At 39.8% G+C, this 16,603-nt stretch overlaps 1 protein-coding gene and 1 pseudogene across 1 annotated transcript in view; one reads left to right on the forward strand and one right to left on the reverse strand.

Moving 5' to 3' along the window:
- Positions 1–16,603, reverse strand: part of Thrap3 (thyroid hormone receptor associated protein 3) — a 55,095-nt gene that overhangs the window by 10,138 nt on the left and 28,354 nt on the right. Inside the window, exons 3-6 of the mRNA XM_046468849.2 lie at positions 9,993–10,159; positions 4,216–5,118; positions 2,013–2,717; positions 483–655 (exon numbers count right to left, since the gene is read on the reverse strand). Coding sequence (XP_046324805.1) covers positions 483–655; positions 2,013–2,717; positions 4,216–5,118; positions 9,993–10,129 — 1,918 coding nt within the window. The 5' untranslated portion in view covers positions 10,130–10,159. The remainder of the gene's footprint in view (positions 1–482; positions 656–2,012; positions 2,718–4,215; positions 5,119–9,992; positions 10,160–16,603) is intronic.
- Positions 12,730–12,830, forward strand: LOC124075424 (U6 spliceosomal RNA; annotated as a pseudogene).

Here is a 16,603-nt window from a genome sequence, read left to right on the forward strand (position 1 = left end):
GCACACACATATACTGGGAAAAAACCAACAAAGAAAACCAGGATCTGATGTCCCTGTAAGCACAGGACCAATATTTCAGATGAAGCCTATAACTAGCCCAACCCAGTTTCAATATCACTTCTCTTGGTCACTACCTGACCAGCCCACCTCTATTTGCCGAAGGGACGACAGAATAATTGGGGGGAAGAAATTTGCACAAGATCTGCAAAAGACCACCGGAAAAGACATTTTTCCCTATCATTCTAAAGTTTCAAAACATTTAAACTTCACGTTAAGGATTTTATCTATTATCATGATCACAGATTGCTAGTATTTCAAAATATTCGTCTCTATAATAAAACAAAAACTACTTCCTGGTATAATTTTCTTTAAGCCAGCCCAAACCTCTAAGTGAGATAAAGAGTCCAAAGGTTCCTTTATTTGCAAACTTTCATCCTTCATACTACAGAAGAAGTCAACATGAAAATGGGGTCTCAACTCACCTTTAACATGGTGAACAATGGTCACTATGTGCTGGGCAAATAATTCTGAGGGGCTACGCTGAGACTGAGCTGACTGTATGTGCTGGAAAATGGAACGAAATTCCTGTTCCTTTTTGTTGCTATGGACTAGATCTCGACAAAGCTTGCGTTCCTGAGCCAATAAGCCACTGGGTCTGAAAAACAAATACAGGGAGATTCAAGTAACAAGACATAAAGTCAAAACATTTAAAACATAAAAATATGCCTTTGGGGGGGTACTAGAGTTTGAACCCAGGAGCACTTTACTAAGTTTTTTTTTTTGTTTGTTTTTTTTGGGGGGGTACCAGGGATTGAACTCAGGGGCATCTAAACCCACATCCTCAGCCCTATTTGGTATTTTATTTAGAGACAGGGTCTGAGTTGATTAGTGCCTCACCACTGAGACTGGCTTTGTCTTAAAGTTTATGATCCTCCTGCCTCAGTCTCCCAAACACCCAGGATTACAGGTGTGTGCAACTGTACCTGGCTCCACAAAATTCTCTTTATCTACCCAAATTCAAAGTAACTTCAACACACTATAACTATTGAAAAGGGTATCCAAGGTATTTCCTCTTTCCTCTCGGCATTGGGAATCTTCAAGTGGTATGATATATTAAAGTTCAATGATCCTGTTTTGGAGGGGGCGTGTAACCGTTGGTTTTGACACACAACAAACTAGAAGATTGTTAAAAGATGAACTAGTTTAGTGAGCCAAGGCCAGTCAGTGAGGTGTGTAAGAAAACCTATAGTAGAGGGAAGTGGCTGGAATGCTACACAAGCAAGTTTCTACCTTGTTGGGGAGATTAGATCAGGTTACAACAGCCAGCTTGGGCCTCACCAGTGTCCTGAAGTTCAGCCCCTGCCTCTTCAACTCTGAAATGTCTATATGCTATTTGATGGTAGGGGGCTTATAGACTTTGGTGACTCAACTGAAGTGGAAAAGTAAATCCTGGGTGCTTCATAGGCAACAGACATCAAAAACAGAATGGAGGGAACAGCTTGCCTAGGGGTGATACACAGAGAGCAAAAGAAAAAAGCATAGGGAACCTAGCGACCAAGAATGCCAGTCACTAGGGGCTAGGATTGATGTTAGGTGGTAGAGCGCTTGCCTAGCATGTGTGAAGCACTGGGTTGGATCCTCAGCACCACATAAAAATAAATGAATAAAATAAAGGTATTGTGTCATCTATAACTATATATATATATATATATATATATATAGAGAGAGAGAGAGAGAGAGAGAGAGAGAGAGAGAGAGTGTGTGTGTGTGTGTGTGTGTGTGTGTGTCACTAGAGACCGAAGATTATCTTTCCACCTCAGTAATGCTGCCCCTAACCACATAATCATTCAGTGACACACACACCAGTGACAGGCAGTCATGAGGCTGTCAGCACTGTCATTTGAACTACATGGGGACATACAAGAGTCTGTACTCAGGAAGGAGGGCGGGGGGCTTAGGAGATACCATTTAGGACACTAGAACCCAGAGGATAAACAATGAGTACATCTCACCGCGCAAGGTCCTCATCAAAAGAGTCCATCCGAACATTGACCTGGGCCTCCCGAGTTATGGAAAAGGAAGACTTCCCTGAGGAAAAGTCTCCTTTGGCTCCCAGCTTGTCACGGCCCTCGGAGGTCTTCCTTGGGGGAGGCGATGAGCTTTTCTCCTGGACTGCCTTATAAGCAGTCACTCTGAAATTCTTCTCAGGCACAAACCCCCTGTGCCCACTTTCATTTCTCTTGGCCCCTCCTCGCTCCTCCTTTTTGGATCTCTCTGTGAAGGGTTCCTCCTCCAATTCCTCTGCTTTCCTCTGCTTTTCCTTCCCTCCAGGTGCATATACCAGGCCTTCCCACTTGCCAGACTTCTCTTCCTCTTGGTTTTTGCTTGCACCTGCTATGACTTTAGACATAAATTTGGGTTCATCATCAAACTCAGATTCCTTCCTTCCCTTAGTTTTGTCCTTATCTTGGTCATCCATCTCCTCCTTGTGGAAGTCAGCTATCTTCTTCTCAAAGTCATCACGGAGCTTATACCTTTTGGGCGACTGGCTGCTGCGAAAGGGCTTCTCAGTATCAGTCTTGGGAGCAAATGGATCAGATTTCATCTTTGTATCCACATCAGAGAAGCTCCCTTTCTCTTTCACTTTCTCTTTATCACTATTTGTTTGTTTCTGCTCCTTATCTTTCCCATTCTCTGTCTTCTGCTCTTCCAGATACCTAGTTATAAAGACACAAGGGAGACACACAAAAGGCTCTTGAGCACCCTTCTCTACAGCAGCACATATCCATGTTCTTTGAGTTTTGATTTTCTGAGTAAACATAGCTTGTAGATTCCAGCATTACCAGTTATCTTTATAATTTCTAATGATTTCTGAAAAACAGCCCTTTACAGATCCATAAACTTGGCATTTTAAGAGTCAATGGAGTTGTGTCTCACAACCAAAAAGAGAATGGCAAAAGTTATTTTTAGGATACTGAAAAACAAAAATTCACTTACCTGTAATGTAGTCTAGGGGAAAAAAACTAGTGTCTTACCCAACTTTCACTCAGTCATTTAAAATCTGCTTTCAGCAAAGTTAACATATAGCTCAACCTTGGACTGTTTTGCTTTTATACAACTCACATTTGGAAATACAAGTCTCAAAGAGAGACTTCAAATTTGCTTCAAGTCACCTAGAAGATCTAAATATGAAATATACTGTGAACAAATAAAAACAAAATACTTGTTAATGGGGAAGAGGGTTGGCAGTGGCAAAAATCATTATTCTCCTTCTTACAGAAAAGCAGAGCCCAAGCTCAAATCTTCTAATGAGATTCAGTCCTGGCAAGGAATAAAACTTGTACTTTAAAGCAGAATTACTGAAGGCATAAAGTACAGACTCTGAACACTGAACATCTCATCTGTACTATTAATGGAGAAAGTATAATCAAGTAACAGTTACGTTATTATGACAAAAAACTGAGGGGACTGCAGGGGACTCAAAGAAAATGCTAAAAAGAGAAAGGGAACTTCTTGCTGATTAAGTCCTCCTAAACACAACCTGGTCCCAATGCAGCTTCCCTGTAACCTCTCTGCCATCCCAATCCATCCAACCACACAAACAAAGATTCATGGTCCAACTCACCGTGTGCCCCAGGGTAGAAAGATGAAAGCACTGTCACGTCCTCTCCTAACACGCAGCCTGGTTGGCTTCTATTGGGACATACACCCACCTTGTAGTTTTAAAACAAGGGCTTCCTGGACTAAGCCTTGGGCTCTCCCCTTCTGCCCAGTCTCCTCAGGCAGAGGGTGTGTGGCTCTTCACCGTGATGGGCTGATGCAGATCGAACACAGCAGATGGTGGGTCCTAGAGGTCTAACAGCTCCAATGGCCATTCATGTTGGCAAAGACCATATTTTTTTGGTAGCTGACCCACAAATCTCTACTGATCTCTGGCTTACATTGGTAGAATCCAAGGCAAATTTTAAATGTGAAAACACCATTGCAGAGTAGTCTAAAGAAACTTTATGCTGCAATACAAATTCAGGAAGGTAGGAAAGCTGGAGTTAAGCTAAAGGTTTCCTTGGGTGATGCTTTTAATGTCTGCTAATGAAAAGCTGAAGAAATGGGGATTACCTTATTACTGTTAATCAAAGCTCTAACTTACATCACATTACAACTAGCTGCCAGCTGGTGAGATAAAGCACAACCAGACAGGAGAAATGAGATACTTGCCTCTTGGTATAGGCTGCTCCTCCTGAAGCAGCGCTCTCCTCCTTCTGAGACGAGCCGTATGTGGAGCCAGTGGCCGGAGGACTCTTACCCACAGGGCTCTTTTTGGATGGACTCAAAGACCCAGAACCATGGTCGAACTGACCTTGGTGTGTCCCAGACTGATACCCAGCACCACTTGGCAGAGTTGAGCCCATCTGAGATGTGTTGGAAAGCGGAGGACTAGGTTTTGGCACAGGACTGGGACGGGGTGACCGCCGTCTCACCACCACAGACTGCAGAGGGCTTTTGAGAGCTGGGCTTCGCTCCCTGGGACTCAGGTCAGAAACTGAGGCCCGTGATGCAGAACCAGTGCTATAGGTGGTGGCATCTGGCCACGGCTTTGAGCTCTCGGATGCTTTTGCATCTTGAGAGGTGCTTCCAGAGAACGACTGCTCCTTGGCCTCATCTCCCTGGTTATCCCCAGTGGCCTGAGATGGCCGGCTGTCCTTGGAAGAGGACTTTTTCTCCTTTGCAGACTTGCGCTTAGAGGACTCAACACGGCTATGGTTGGAGGAAGAACGAGAGGATGAAGAGCGCCTTGACCTGTCAGAAGAAGACTTATCAGAGTTCCTAGAATGGCTCCTGGACCTCGGTGACGGGGACCTTCTCTTTGGGGACCGGGATCGGGAACGGCCCCGACGAGGACTGTATGCTTGCCGGTAGTTCTGCCAGTTGGAGCGGTAGTTTCCATAGCCTCCACGGTTATACTGGCCCCATGGATAGAAGCCTCTGTTGCGCCCACGGAAATAATAGGGTCTCCTATAGCCTCTGTTGTGACCTCGGAAATCCCGATTCTGGTACACTCTGGGGTGATTTCTTTCTCTGTTATGGGCTGGAGAGTATGATCTGGAACGAGACCTAGAACTGCAGAGGAAGGGAAAGGGGAAAATGTTTGAATTTTTTTTTTAATTGTCAACAGGCCTTTATTTTATCTATCTATTTATATGCGGTGCCGAGAATCAAACCCAGCGCCTCACACATGCTAGGCAAGCACTCTGCCATTGAACCACAACCCCAGCCCGATGTTTGAATTTTTGACAGAATTTTTATTAAAAAAAAGAAACTGCTAATAAAGATAACACTCTGAAATCTGTGTCATTTTTCAGTTTTGTCAAAGCAAGAGTGCAAACTTAAATATTTCATTCCTATGGCCCATTAAAAATGGACAAGAGTCATTTTAACAAATTACCAGATACTGAGATTATTTCATTAATATTTTTTTAATAATATTTTTTTGAGAGAGAGAGAGAAGAGAGAAGAGAGAATTTTAATATTTATTTTTTAGTTATCGGCGGACACAACATCTCTGTTTGTATGTGGTGCTGAGGATCGAACCCGGGCCGCACGCATGCCACGCTAGCGCGCTACCGCTTGAGCCACATCCCCAGCCCCTCATTAATATTTTAAATGGAAATGCATTTCTACCATGAAAGGAATATCAAAAATTTCTTAATGTAGTAAACTAAAGACCATTTTAGCATATAACTTTAGAGTTTATTAGAGTGCCTTTGCCTTATTTTTTCATAGGCACAGGGAATTTAACAGGTCCCTGGGTCATAGGAGAGGAGGAAGAACCATGGGCTCTGGGACCTAGACAGGTAAACTACTCAGGCCCTCTGGCTCCTTAAGGTTACAGTACTCTACTCCTATCCTCTTCACCCTCCATCTCTCTGTAGGGCAAATTATTTAGATCTCACTAAGAATTGTATAATCTCACTAGAACTGTAAAAGGTACAGTTACAACAGGTCAACACCAAAGAACACATGGAGAACATATCAGTTCAAAGCTTAATTTACTGAAGTCAGATTCACAAAGCGAATACTGATTTTGTATAAAGGACTAGAAATTGTCTATTTAGGTCAAACTGCAGTGGTTGAGCTACACGATCTTACAGAGGTGCCACAAGGGGGCACTATCTCACCATAAGGCATGCAGGTATACATGAAGTTAAACCCAAGAAACTACTAAAATAGCCCTCCTCCCAGTGTGCACATCTTTCAACTCAGTTTGAAGGCTAGTGTATGTTTTCATTTAACAATACAGAACTCTAGCATAGCAAAGGTACACTCCAGAACCACTGTGATTCAGCAATAATCTAACTTTGTAAACACAAGGTTCATGAATGCTAAGCACTTCAATGACCAGGAGAGCCTTTTCCCTCTATCAAAAAGCCAAAAAAACGGTCTGTTGGTGTAAAAATACACTGGATTCTTAGATACCAACTGTTCTATAAATTATGATATTGATATTAATATTAACCACTACTCCTAAGCAGTTAGCTAAATATTTACCAAAATCTCTTAGCAAAAATAAAAAAAAGTTTTATTTAAATATAAAGAACTATTTACTTAATCAGCAGGTCTTCTCATAGCATGTCACTAAGGACTGAACCCATAAGCATGGCAGATGAGGACTGTAACATTGAACTACATCCACAGCCATGAGTTTGCCTTTTTTTATTTGTGGTGCTGGGGACTGAACCCAGGACCTTATGCATGCAAGATAAGCACTCTACCAACTGAGCTATATCCCCAGTCCTATTTGCCTTTTAAAATACAGTAGCTCTCCTTTATACCATGGCCTTGCTTTCTGAGGTTTTAGTTACCTCAGTCAAAAAAAATATTAAATGGTGCCGGACATGGTGGTGCATGCCTGTAATCCCAGCAGCTCAGGAAGTGGAGACAGGAGAACCACAAATTCAAAGCATCTTCAGCAACTTAGTAAGAACCTGTCTCAAAACAAAAAATAAAACGGGAGCTGGGGATGTGGCTCAGTGGTTGAGTGCCCCCTGGATTTAATTCCTAGTGTCAAAAAGTGCGGGCAGGGGGGTAGGGGGGGGTGTAAATTCCAGAAAGAAACCATTTTAAAAATTTTCATCTTTTTATCACAGAATATTATTATAACTGTTCTATTTTATTATTATCTATTATTAATCTCCTACTGTGCTTAATTTTTTAAGTTAAACTGTATCATAGGTATGTGTGTACAAGAGAAACAAACCAACAAACAGTATAGCCAGGTGTGCTGGTGTACACTGTAATTCCAGCAGTTTGGGAGGCTCCAGGAGGATCACCAGCTCAAAGAGCCTCAGCAAAAGTGAGGCACTAAGCAACTCAGAGACCCTGTCTCTAAATAAAATACAAAATATGGCTGAGGATGTGGCTCAGTGGTTAAGTGCCCCTGAGTTCAATCCCCAGTACAATTCTCTCCCCCTCACCCCCTCAAAAAAGAAAGAAAAAACCCAGTATTATGTATAGGGTATAGTACTGTCCTCAGCATCAGGCATCCACTGGATTGTGCAACACATCCCATATGGATAAGGGGAACCACTACAACTGTTTAGCAATGTGCCAGGTGTTGTTTTCTCCCCCACATTGGGATTTAACAAAAGTTAAATCCATAAACAAAACAGTACTTTTAAGAATAAATTTACATTCAATTTATTCTAAAGACAATAAAGAAGGACTGGGTTCTTGGTATTTATTACCTACTATGCTCTCTTTTTTTTTTTTAATCTACCCCATGAAGAAGAACAGCAAGTGGCAAAGAGGCATCTTACTTTGCTGTTAATGGTTGCTACTTAAGTATAAAACCAAAAAACAAAAAACTTACCTTCCACATTTTCATTCAGAAACAGTAACAATACAAGAAAAAGAAGGGAGAGGCAGATGCAGGCTATGAAACTGAGTGTGATGGATTAAATGACTATGCTTGAGGGAGGTGATCCACCACCAGCACTAAGAAGGGTCTATTTCATGTCCCATCCTCAGGCTACTGCTGCTTCTGTTAGAAATTACTAATGAGGCCCTGTGGCATACTGCATCCAAAACCCGCGGTCATTGCACAGATGCAGGAACATGCGTCTCTGCAGATTGCAAATGAAGTTATATAAGAGTAGTCACTGAAAAGGATACAGTCTGTGAAATACAAGGAAATAATCAATTTTCTCCAATTCTGTAGAACTCAGCAGTTAGTTAATTTAAAAGCACTGTTTCTCAAACTCTCTGGATAGATAACTTTCCTTGTAGGGGAGGGAAAACAAAAGAAAAACCCATGAAACAGATAAGCCAGAAATAAAAATTGAGCAAAGTGGCAAACTCATCCGTTTCTAAAAAACAGAGAAGTCAGACTAGAATCAAGTACAAGAGCATGCTTTCTGTGGAGAAATTCTTCCAGAATAACCATATTCTAGGTATAGGAAAGCACATAAAGTGGCTCTAGACCTAACTCAGCACAGACTGCTGAAGATATTTTTCCTTCATTTGCTGAGTCAATGACCACACCAAACGATCCATAGAACCAGGAGAAAATATCTTCCCAAGATTCCATTTGTTGGCACTTTTAAATTTGGTTTATCAATTCAATTTTGTCTCAGTTTTGGCTGTACACCTCTTGGTTTGGAACCAATTATTTAACTTCCATTTACTAGATTAAAATTTAAAATATTGTCTTTCAGAAAACCAAATGAGCTGAAAGTGAAATTTTAGCTGCCTAAATCAAAAGACTGGGTGCAACGCAAGAGTTACGAGGAGTCTGCTCAGTTCCTTGACAGCAACTTCCTGAGGCAGATAAATATATATTTAGTGGATTTCCCTTTCAGTATTTATGCACACCTACTTTTGTTCAGTCTCTGGCCTGAAATTTATGTTTGGTCTGGTTTCTCAGATCTCATTTAAGACTTAACTTGTTTGAGTCAGAAGGAAAAAACACCCCACCAACCATGTATTTAACAGATTCTTTAGAATACTACTGTAGAACTACAGAAACCACCAAGAGTAAAGCTAAGTTACTGACTTTTCCTGAGATTTGTTTTAAACTTCATTATATATTTTTTTTCTAAGAAAAGAATTCTAGATACTCCTCTGAAATAAACAGCAGAGGTTCCAAGCAGCAAAACTGACAAAATTATCTCCTTGCTAGTGCAATTTTGACAAAAGAATGAAGTTGTGTAAAGATCCCATTACTATTTAAATACATCAATATTTCCCGACTCCCATATACAAACTGTATACACTAAAAGGCTTTTTATCTACCCACATTGTTAAAAAAAACACTTTTAATGAATGAGAAACCTGACTCACAAGACATCAATGAAAGAGGAAAGATGATGAAGTTTGGCATCCTACTTCAAAACACAATTGAAATAGGAAAGTCTATTGAAAGCTGATTGAATCAAAAATATTGATAATTCAAAAACTAATTTTCAGATAGTTTTAAAATGTGTTTTATTGAATAGACACAGCTCATTAGTAATTGGCACATTAGGTACATAGAAATGGTAAATTTCTAAGAACTTAATTATTTTAGTAGTTAAAGCTTCTCCTACTTGCTATGTTGTTTATATTATTCTCTTAGCTATCCTTTCTTCGCTGATGATGCAAATAAATTGTGGTCTAAGGCTTTCAAAAATACTTTAGTGAAAAGTAATCAGGTGTAGAGATTTAAAGCAAGCTGCTCAGATAAAAATAAAATCTCTTCTTCCTAAGTAGAGGGGAAATAACGTGTGCTGGCAAAGAGCAGGAATTAAGCAAACAGCCTGGCAATAAGAGCCGATTTGAATTTGCAGAGTTTGAGGAGGCCTGGAGTATCTTACAGACCCTCTCTCCATCCTCTCCACCCCCTCACGCTCCACCCAACCCCCCACTTGTTACAGAAATTCTAACAAAAGTGCTTCAAAACCCACAGTGACTGACACAATGATCATCTCAACGTACAAAACCACACCACACCCCCTTACCTCAGTCTGCGCTTCCTTGAACGAGACACAGATCGGCTTCGGGATCGAGACTTCGAAAATGAACGAGATCGAGATCTCGATGCAGATCTTGATCGAGAAGAACGAGATCCAGACTTGGATTTGTTTGTTTTTGACATCTCTGAAGACGGTCAACTTTTCAACTCCACCTAATATTTAAAAAAAAAAAATCAAAATATATGAGATTCTCTGCAAACTTTAACCTCGCTGGACATTTAAAAACATTAAAAAAAAAACAAAAAAACAATGAAATGGTCAATTTAGAAGACTCATTCTTTGCTCTTTCATCAAAAGGAATTTCTAGAGGACAGGACAGGGGCTGGAACTGGAGCTCAGTGGAAGAGCTCTTGTCTAACATGTGCAAGGACCTGTGTTTGATCCCAGCCCTGATGGAAGTAAAGGGGATTTCTAAGTAGGACAAACTCTAAATATACTAAATCACAGAAGCAAATGAAAACTCCACATATCACCCTAACTGGGTAGCACTAAGAAAAACTGACAAGGATGAAGGAAAGCTATCAGTGATTTAGTGCGATCTTTTCTCACTATATATGATTTAGTGCGTTCTTTTCACTATACAGATGATACATGTTGAGGACTAAGTCAGCTATTAGTAAAAGTAATGAGATGACCTGAGACAGGCTACCCAGTACCAAGAGAAGAAAACCTATGCAATTACATCTTTACTAAAGAGTATGTAGTACATCTGACCATATCTCTTCCTCCTTAAATTGCATATAGCTCACAAAGTTATGTACCATATCTTTTTTTTTTTTAATGCATTTTTTAGGGGCTGGGATACAACTCAGTTGGTAGAGTGCTTGCCCTGCATGGCACACCATCCTGGTTCAATCCCCAGCCACCACCACCACCCCCCCAATTTTTTTTTCAGTTGTAGATGTACACAATACCTTTATTTATTTATGTGGTGCTGAGGTTCGAACCCAGTGCCTCACACATGCTAGGCAAGCGCTCTACCACTGAGTCACAGTCCCAACCCAACCACATCTTTAATACTTATTTTCAAAGAACACGTTCACAGATTAAGAGTATTCGCAAATATTCTTTTTTAAAATATTTATTTCTTAGTTGTAGTTGGACACAATACTCTTTTTCTAATATTTATTTTTTTTTTAGTTGTAGTTATTTTATGTGGTGCAGAGGATCGAACCCAGGGCCTCGCAAGCTAGGCAAGCGTTCTACCACTGAGCCACAACCCCAGCCCTCAAATATTCTAATACTACAATAGCACAATCTTCCACCCTGTAAGATTCATACTACTAATCCATAAATAAACTACAATAATTTATAAAGTGAAGGACCATTACTTTCTTATAGCTCCTTCACTACCATCAAAGTAAACTTTCTCTCAGGGTAATTTTCTTCTCCTTCAGGAAAGAACAAGCATCTAAAAGGCCCTGAGAGGTGAACAGTGGGTTTGGTCCTTATACCAACACCTTCTACCAGCACCTTGGACATCTTTCCAGGAGCAAAAAACATTTACGTCAATCATGTGTCTATCAAATACCAGCAATAAAGAATCTGCAAAAAATCATTAAGCTAACTGATAGTTAAACCCGACCAAAACTCCAGGGTCTATATAAGATCACACCTAGCCACTCACTGCTTAGTAAAACATAACCCTTAAGATGCTGCCCCAGGTTTGTGAAGGAATAATAATAACCAACAAATATTTCCCCTTCCCCTACCAGTTTTTTGTTATTCACATTTCTGCTCAAAGTTATCTAAGTGCTTCCATGACCACCCAATCAATCCCTAGGGTAGTCTAGTATCTTGTTTTTACTTCAGAGCACTAAAGTCATCATTTGAAACTATCTTGTTTACTTTTTGTTATTCTGTCTGTACACCAAGTAGGACATGAGCTCTCTAACAGTAGAAACCTTATCTTTTCTTATTACCGCCGTAAATCCAATGTCCAGAATAGCAAATGTTTAAATGATGTTTTTATTTGTTCATTTTATCCTCAAGACGGTCAACATTACATCCCATTTTACAGATACCGAGGCATGGAGAAGGTAACTGACTTGCCTGAAAGCACACAGCTTTAAGCAGCAGAGTTGCAAACTGGCTCCAAGCCAGGCTTATTTTTTTTCTTTAGTCCAGTGCTCATGACTGAACACAGGACCTTGCACATATGTGCTAGGCAAGCATTCTGACTCTGAGGCAGACCCCAATTTTAAGCCAGTGTTCTCAACCATTGCATTATTCTACCTCTCTAAAGAAACATCTGGCATGCAGATATTCTCACAAATTTATTGAGTGATGAATGAAGTCTCTGCCCTGAGTTTACGATCTGGTAAAGGCAGCAAGTAAGAGATAAACACTGAAAGGTGGTATCTGTTTCTAAGCAATATATTTATGTTTTAGGTTTCAATTTTAAGAACATCTGAAAAGGTGAAAAGGCCAGCTTCAGCTTATAGGCAAAGTAACCATGGGGGCTGGGGATACAGCTCAGTTGGTAGCACTTGCCTTGCATGCACAAGGCAATAGGTTCAGTCCCCAGCACCACACACCAAAAAAAAAAGAAAAAGAAAAAGAAATAACATAGTCTTAAGAATCATAATTTAGAGGAGAGCTGAGAAACAGCCAGAAATAAAGGGTGACAAAAGACGGCTGGATGAGGGAACCAAGAACTTATGACTTAAATCCTGCCAAGGTCAGACTGCTGTGTGCTCTAGCAAGGTCAAAGTTATTTCCAGGGCTCGTTTCGGCAGCACATATACTAAAATTGGAACGATACAGAGAAGATGGTCCCTGTGCAAGGATGGCACACAAATTTGTAAAGTGTTCCATATTTTTAAGGGAAAAAAAAATGTTACTTCCATTTGGAGTCAATTTGGGGCAGTAGGGTCACAAAACAAAGCAAAAACATAGGAATAAATTATTCAGGGATGGAAGGTGAAAGTATAAGTGACCACTTACAATGAGAATATTAAAATTACATTTTGTTTTCTAATTGGCCTTCAGCATGTTTTGGGAATTTTTAAGTTCATCATTGCTGAATAGAAGTTTATTCTGTCATAAGTTCTGGGTTGTCTGCCTAGTTAACACCTTTGTCCAGTTTTTAATTTTAGAATGGTAAGAAATAATAAAACTAACAACAGGTGGACAACACCACTTTAAAAGTGGGGGGGTGGAGTTAGTGGAAAATGAAATGTGTATTTTAACACATTTTCTTAATTTCAGAAAATTAAGAAACTACTTTTAAGATGAAGAAAAGGCTGTCATTTAAATACAAACACAGCCAAACTCAACAGTTATAGACATATTAAACCTAAGTGACAAACATGCTCATAGCTGATACTATCAACACCATCACCACTCCTACTCCTGAGCTGCTGTTTTGAAAGAAACTCGTTTAAAAATATCATTAAACCCTATCAATTAAATGAAATAACTTTGGATGACACAGAAGTGCAGCTAGAAAGAACTCAAGAATCAACTAAGTCGGGGCTGGGGATGTGGCTCAAGCGGTAGTGTGCTCGCCTGGCATGTGTGCGGCCCGGGTTCAATCCTCAGCACCACATACAAAGATGTTGTGTCCGCTGAAAACTAAAAATAAATAAATAAATATTTAAAAATAAATAAATAAAATAAAATTTAAAAAAAGAATCAACTAAGTCATTCAAGAAGACCCTAGACAGCGACAAAATTAAAACAAGACATAAGCCCTTGCCTTCATGGAGCTTATAATGTAGACTTCAGATAGGCTCAGCAAACAAAAGGACAAAGACCAAGAACATGTAGGATGGTAAATAATGCAGTGTTAAGCCAGGCATGTTGACTATGTCTGCAACTCAACAGGCTGTGGCAGGAGGATTTCAAGTTCAAGGCCAGCCTCAGCAACCTAGTGAGGACCTGTCTCAAAATAAAAAAGGGTTGGTGGCTCAGTGGTTAAGCACTACTGGGTTCAATCCCTGGTACCAAAAAATGAAATGAAATAAATAAAAGAAAAATTAAAAAATCATGGCACTTTAATAATAATATCAAGAGACGGCTCTTAACCTGTCATCTGAAAAGACTAAGTCAGGGGGGAAAAAAAAAGACTAAGATGAAAAGAAGGAAGTGTCCAAAAGATAGGGGGAGGAGGGAGGGAGACCCTCTAGTCAAGGATGATGGCACATACCTGTAATCCCAGTAATTTAGGAGGCTGAGGTTGGAGAATTCCAAGTCTGAGGCTAGCCTCAGCAACTCAGGGCTGGAGCTGTAGTTCAAGTGGTAAAGTACCCATGGGTTCAATCCCCAGTACCAAAACAAACAACAACTAAAACTTCCATTTCTTTTTTAAAAGACCCTTAAACTTCATTGTGAGTACACATACCTTTTTCTATTTCTAACATTTTTTCCATGTCCATGCTCTAAAAAATGTGAAGAAGTGGTTTAGATAAATGCCACCTTGGAAGTCCAGTTAGCACCTTTTACCTCTTTTAAGAACCTAGCATTTGGTTTCTGGTCAAACTAAAAATTACTCAAAAAGTTTTCTTTTTTATGTCTGCTCTTCATGAAGATGCTATTCCACTTAACATATTTTAAGAAGTCCAGACCCCAAGAACTATGACACAATGAACTATGAATCAGCTTATAGAATCAAAATGTGCCTCAGGTAAAAATATATCCCCTCAAACACAACTCTTTGGGTTAAAAATAATTATTATCACAATATTACTTAAGGTAGCCATGTTCCTACGGCAGGGTTATAAAATGATTCACCAATAAGTAAATACCAATCATACTTACTGTTGGTCTCTGCTTGGCACATTAAGGATGCATATATATAGAACCTATAGTTCAAAAACTCCTAGTAAGGGCCTGGTGCGGATGTGATCAAAACATCCTCAACTTTCCAACAATCCTCAGCTGACACAGCTTCATATCCACTGATATGGTTTGCCCCCTAAATCAATTCCAGTTGTCCTCCTCTGCTAGGACACCTAGATTTAATATCATTCTCCAAATGAGGACTGACTAATAAAGAACTATTTAGACACTCCTAAGATTTCTTTCTGGAAAGCTACACCACATGCTGCTTTAGGGTAAGCTCAAGAATCACTAAGCTCTAAAGTACTTTTGCATAAACCCTCCTTCAGCTGCAAGATGTCTTCTCCATCTTTTTTTTTTTTTTTGTAAGGCGATTGAACTCAGGGGCACTGAGCCACATCCCCAGCCCTTTTTTGTATTTTATTTAGAGACAGGATTTCACTGAGTTGCTTAGGGCCTTGCTAAATTGCTGAGGCTGGCTTTGAACTAGTGATCCTCCTGCCTCCCAAACCGCCGAGATTACAGGTGTGTGCCACGGCACCCAGCTCATTCCTAGTCTTTTGAGGGATTTCCATACTACTTTTCAGAAGGAATGCATTAATTTGCCGTCCCATCAACAATATATGAGCATTCCCTTTTCCCCACATCCTCACCAGCACATACTGTTAACTTATATTCTTGAGCATTGCCATTGTGACAGGAGTGAAATGAAATCTCAGTGTAGTTTTAATTTTCATTTCTCTGATTGTTAAGAGATGTTTAATGTTTTTTATATTTGTTGACTATTCAGACTTCTTTTGAGAAGGGTCTGTTCAGTCCCTCTGCCCATTTATTGATTGGGTCAAGATATATAATTACATGGTTTTATGCCATTAAAGTCACACCTTCTTTTTCAACTCCCAAGGGATAATACTAGCAGCAAAGACCAAAACAAGGGTGTCTGAAACAAAAAACTTTCAAAGATAAGGAATTACTGCTTTTCCTTTCTCACTCTGGATTGTTACTTTCAAGTCCCCTAGAGATTGTGGCAGCACTATGCTTGCTCAAGGTGGGTATCTGCTGAATTAACAGAAAAAAACTTTTTGAGAGTATTTACTTCAGTCTCCATGTTTATAGCCCTGAGGGCAGCCTACCGAGAACTTACATTTAGTAGGGGGTTGGGTTCCCAGAAAAAGCAGTGCCAAAAAGATCCTTTCATTAGGCTACTTTGGGAGTTCCAACCTTTGCCACCCAAAAAGGCCAAGCTACATATAACTACACAGCTAGCTATCTTTCAGTCCAATAAAATACTAGGTTCACATTCGAAAAGACCTCAGAAAAGTTTCAAGTGATTTTTCTTTTTTTAACAGCAGTGGGGATCAAACTCAGGGTCTCACATGCTAGGCAACTGCTCTACCTCTGAGCTGCATTTCCAGTCTCTATTATTTTTATGTAAATATAATTTACTGTAATAGTAAATCTAATTAAAATTTTTTGTTTACAAATAAAACAAACATACTATATCCTCAAAATAAACAATAACAAAACAAAACAAGAAAGAAAGAAAAAAAAAACCCTTCCCTAAAACATAAAATCAATTAAAAATCAAGTCTGGGGGCTGGGGTTGTAGCTCAGTGGTACTTACCTAGCACATAATAGGCACTGGGTTTGATCCTCAGAATCATATAAAAATAAGTAAAATAAAGGAATTGTGTCCATCTACAACTAAAAATATTTTAAAAAATCAAGTCTGTGATGCATAACTATAATCCCAGCAGCCCAGGAGGCTAAGGCAGAAAGATCACAAGTTTGAGGCCAGCCTCAGCAATTTAGAG

Source organism: Marmota monax, unplaced genomic scaffold (genome assembly GCF_021218885.2).
Source record: "Marmota monax isolate L192 unplaced genomic scaffold, Marmota_monax_Labrador192_F-V1.1 WCK01_AAM20220418_F8-fsc00008, whole genome shotgun sequence".
NCBI classification, from domain to species: Eukaryota; Metazoa; Chordata; class Mammalia; order Rodentia; family Sciuridae; genus Marmota; species Marmota monax.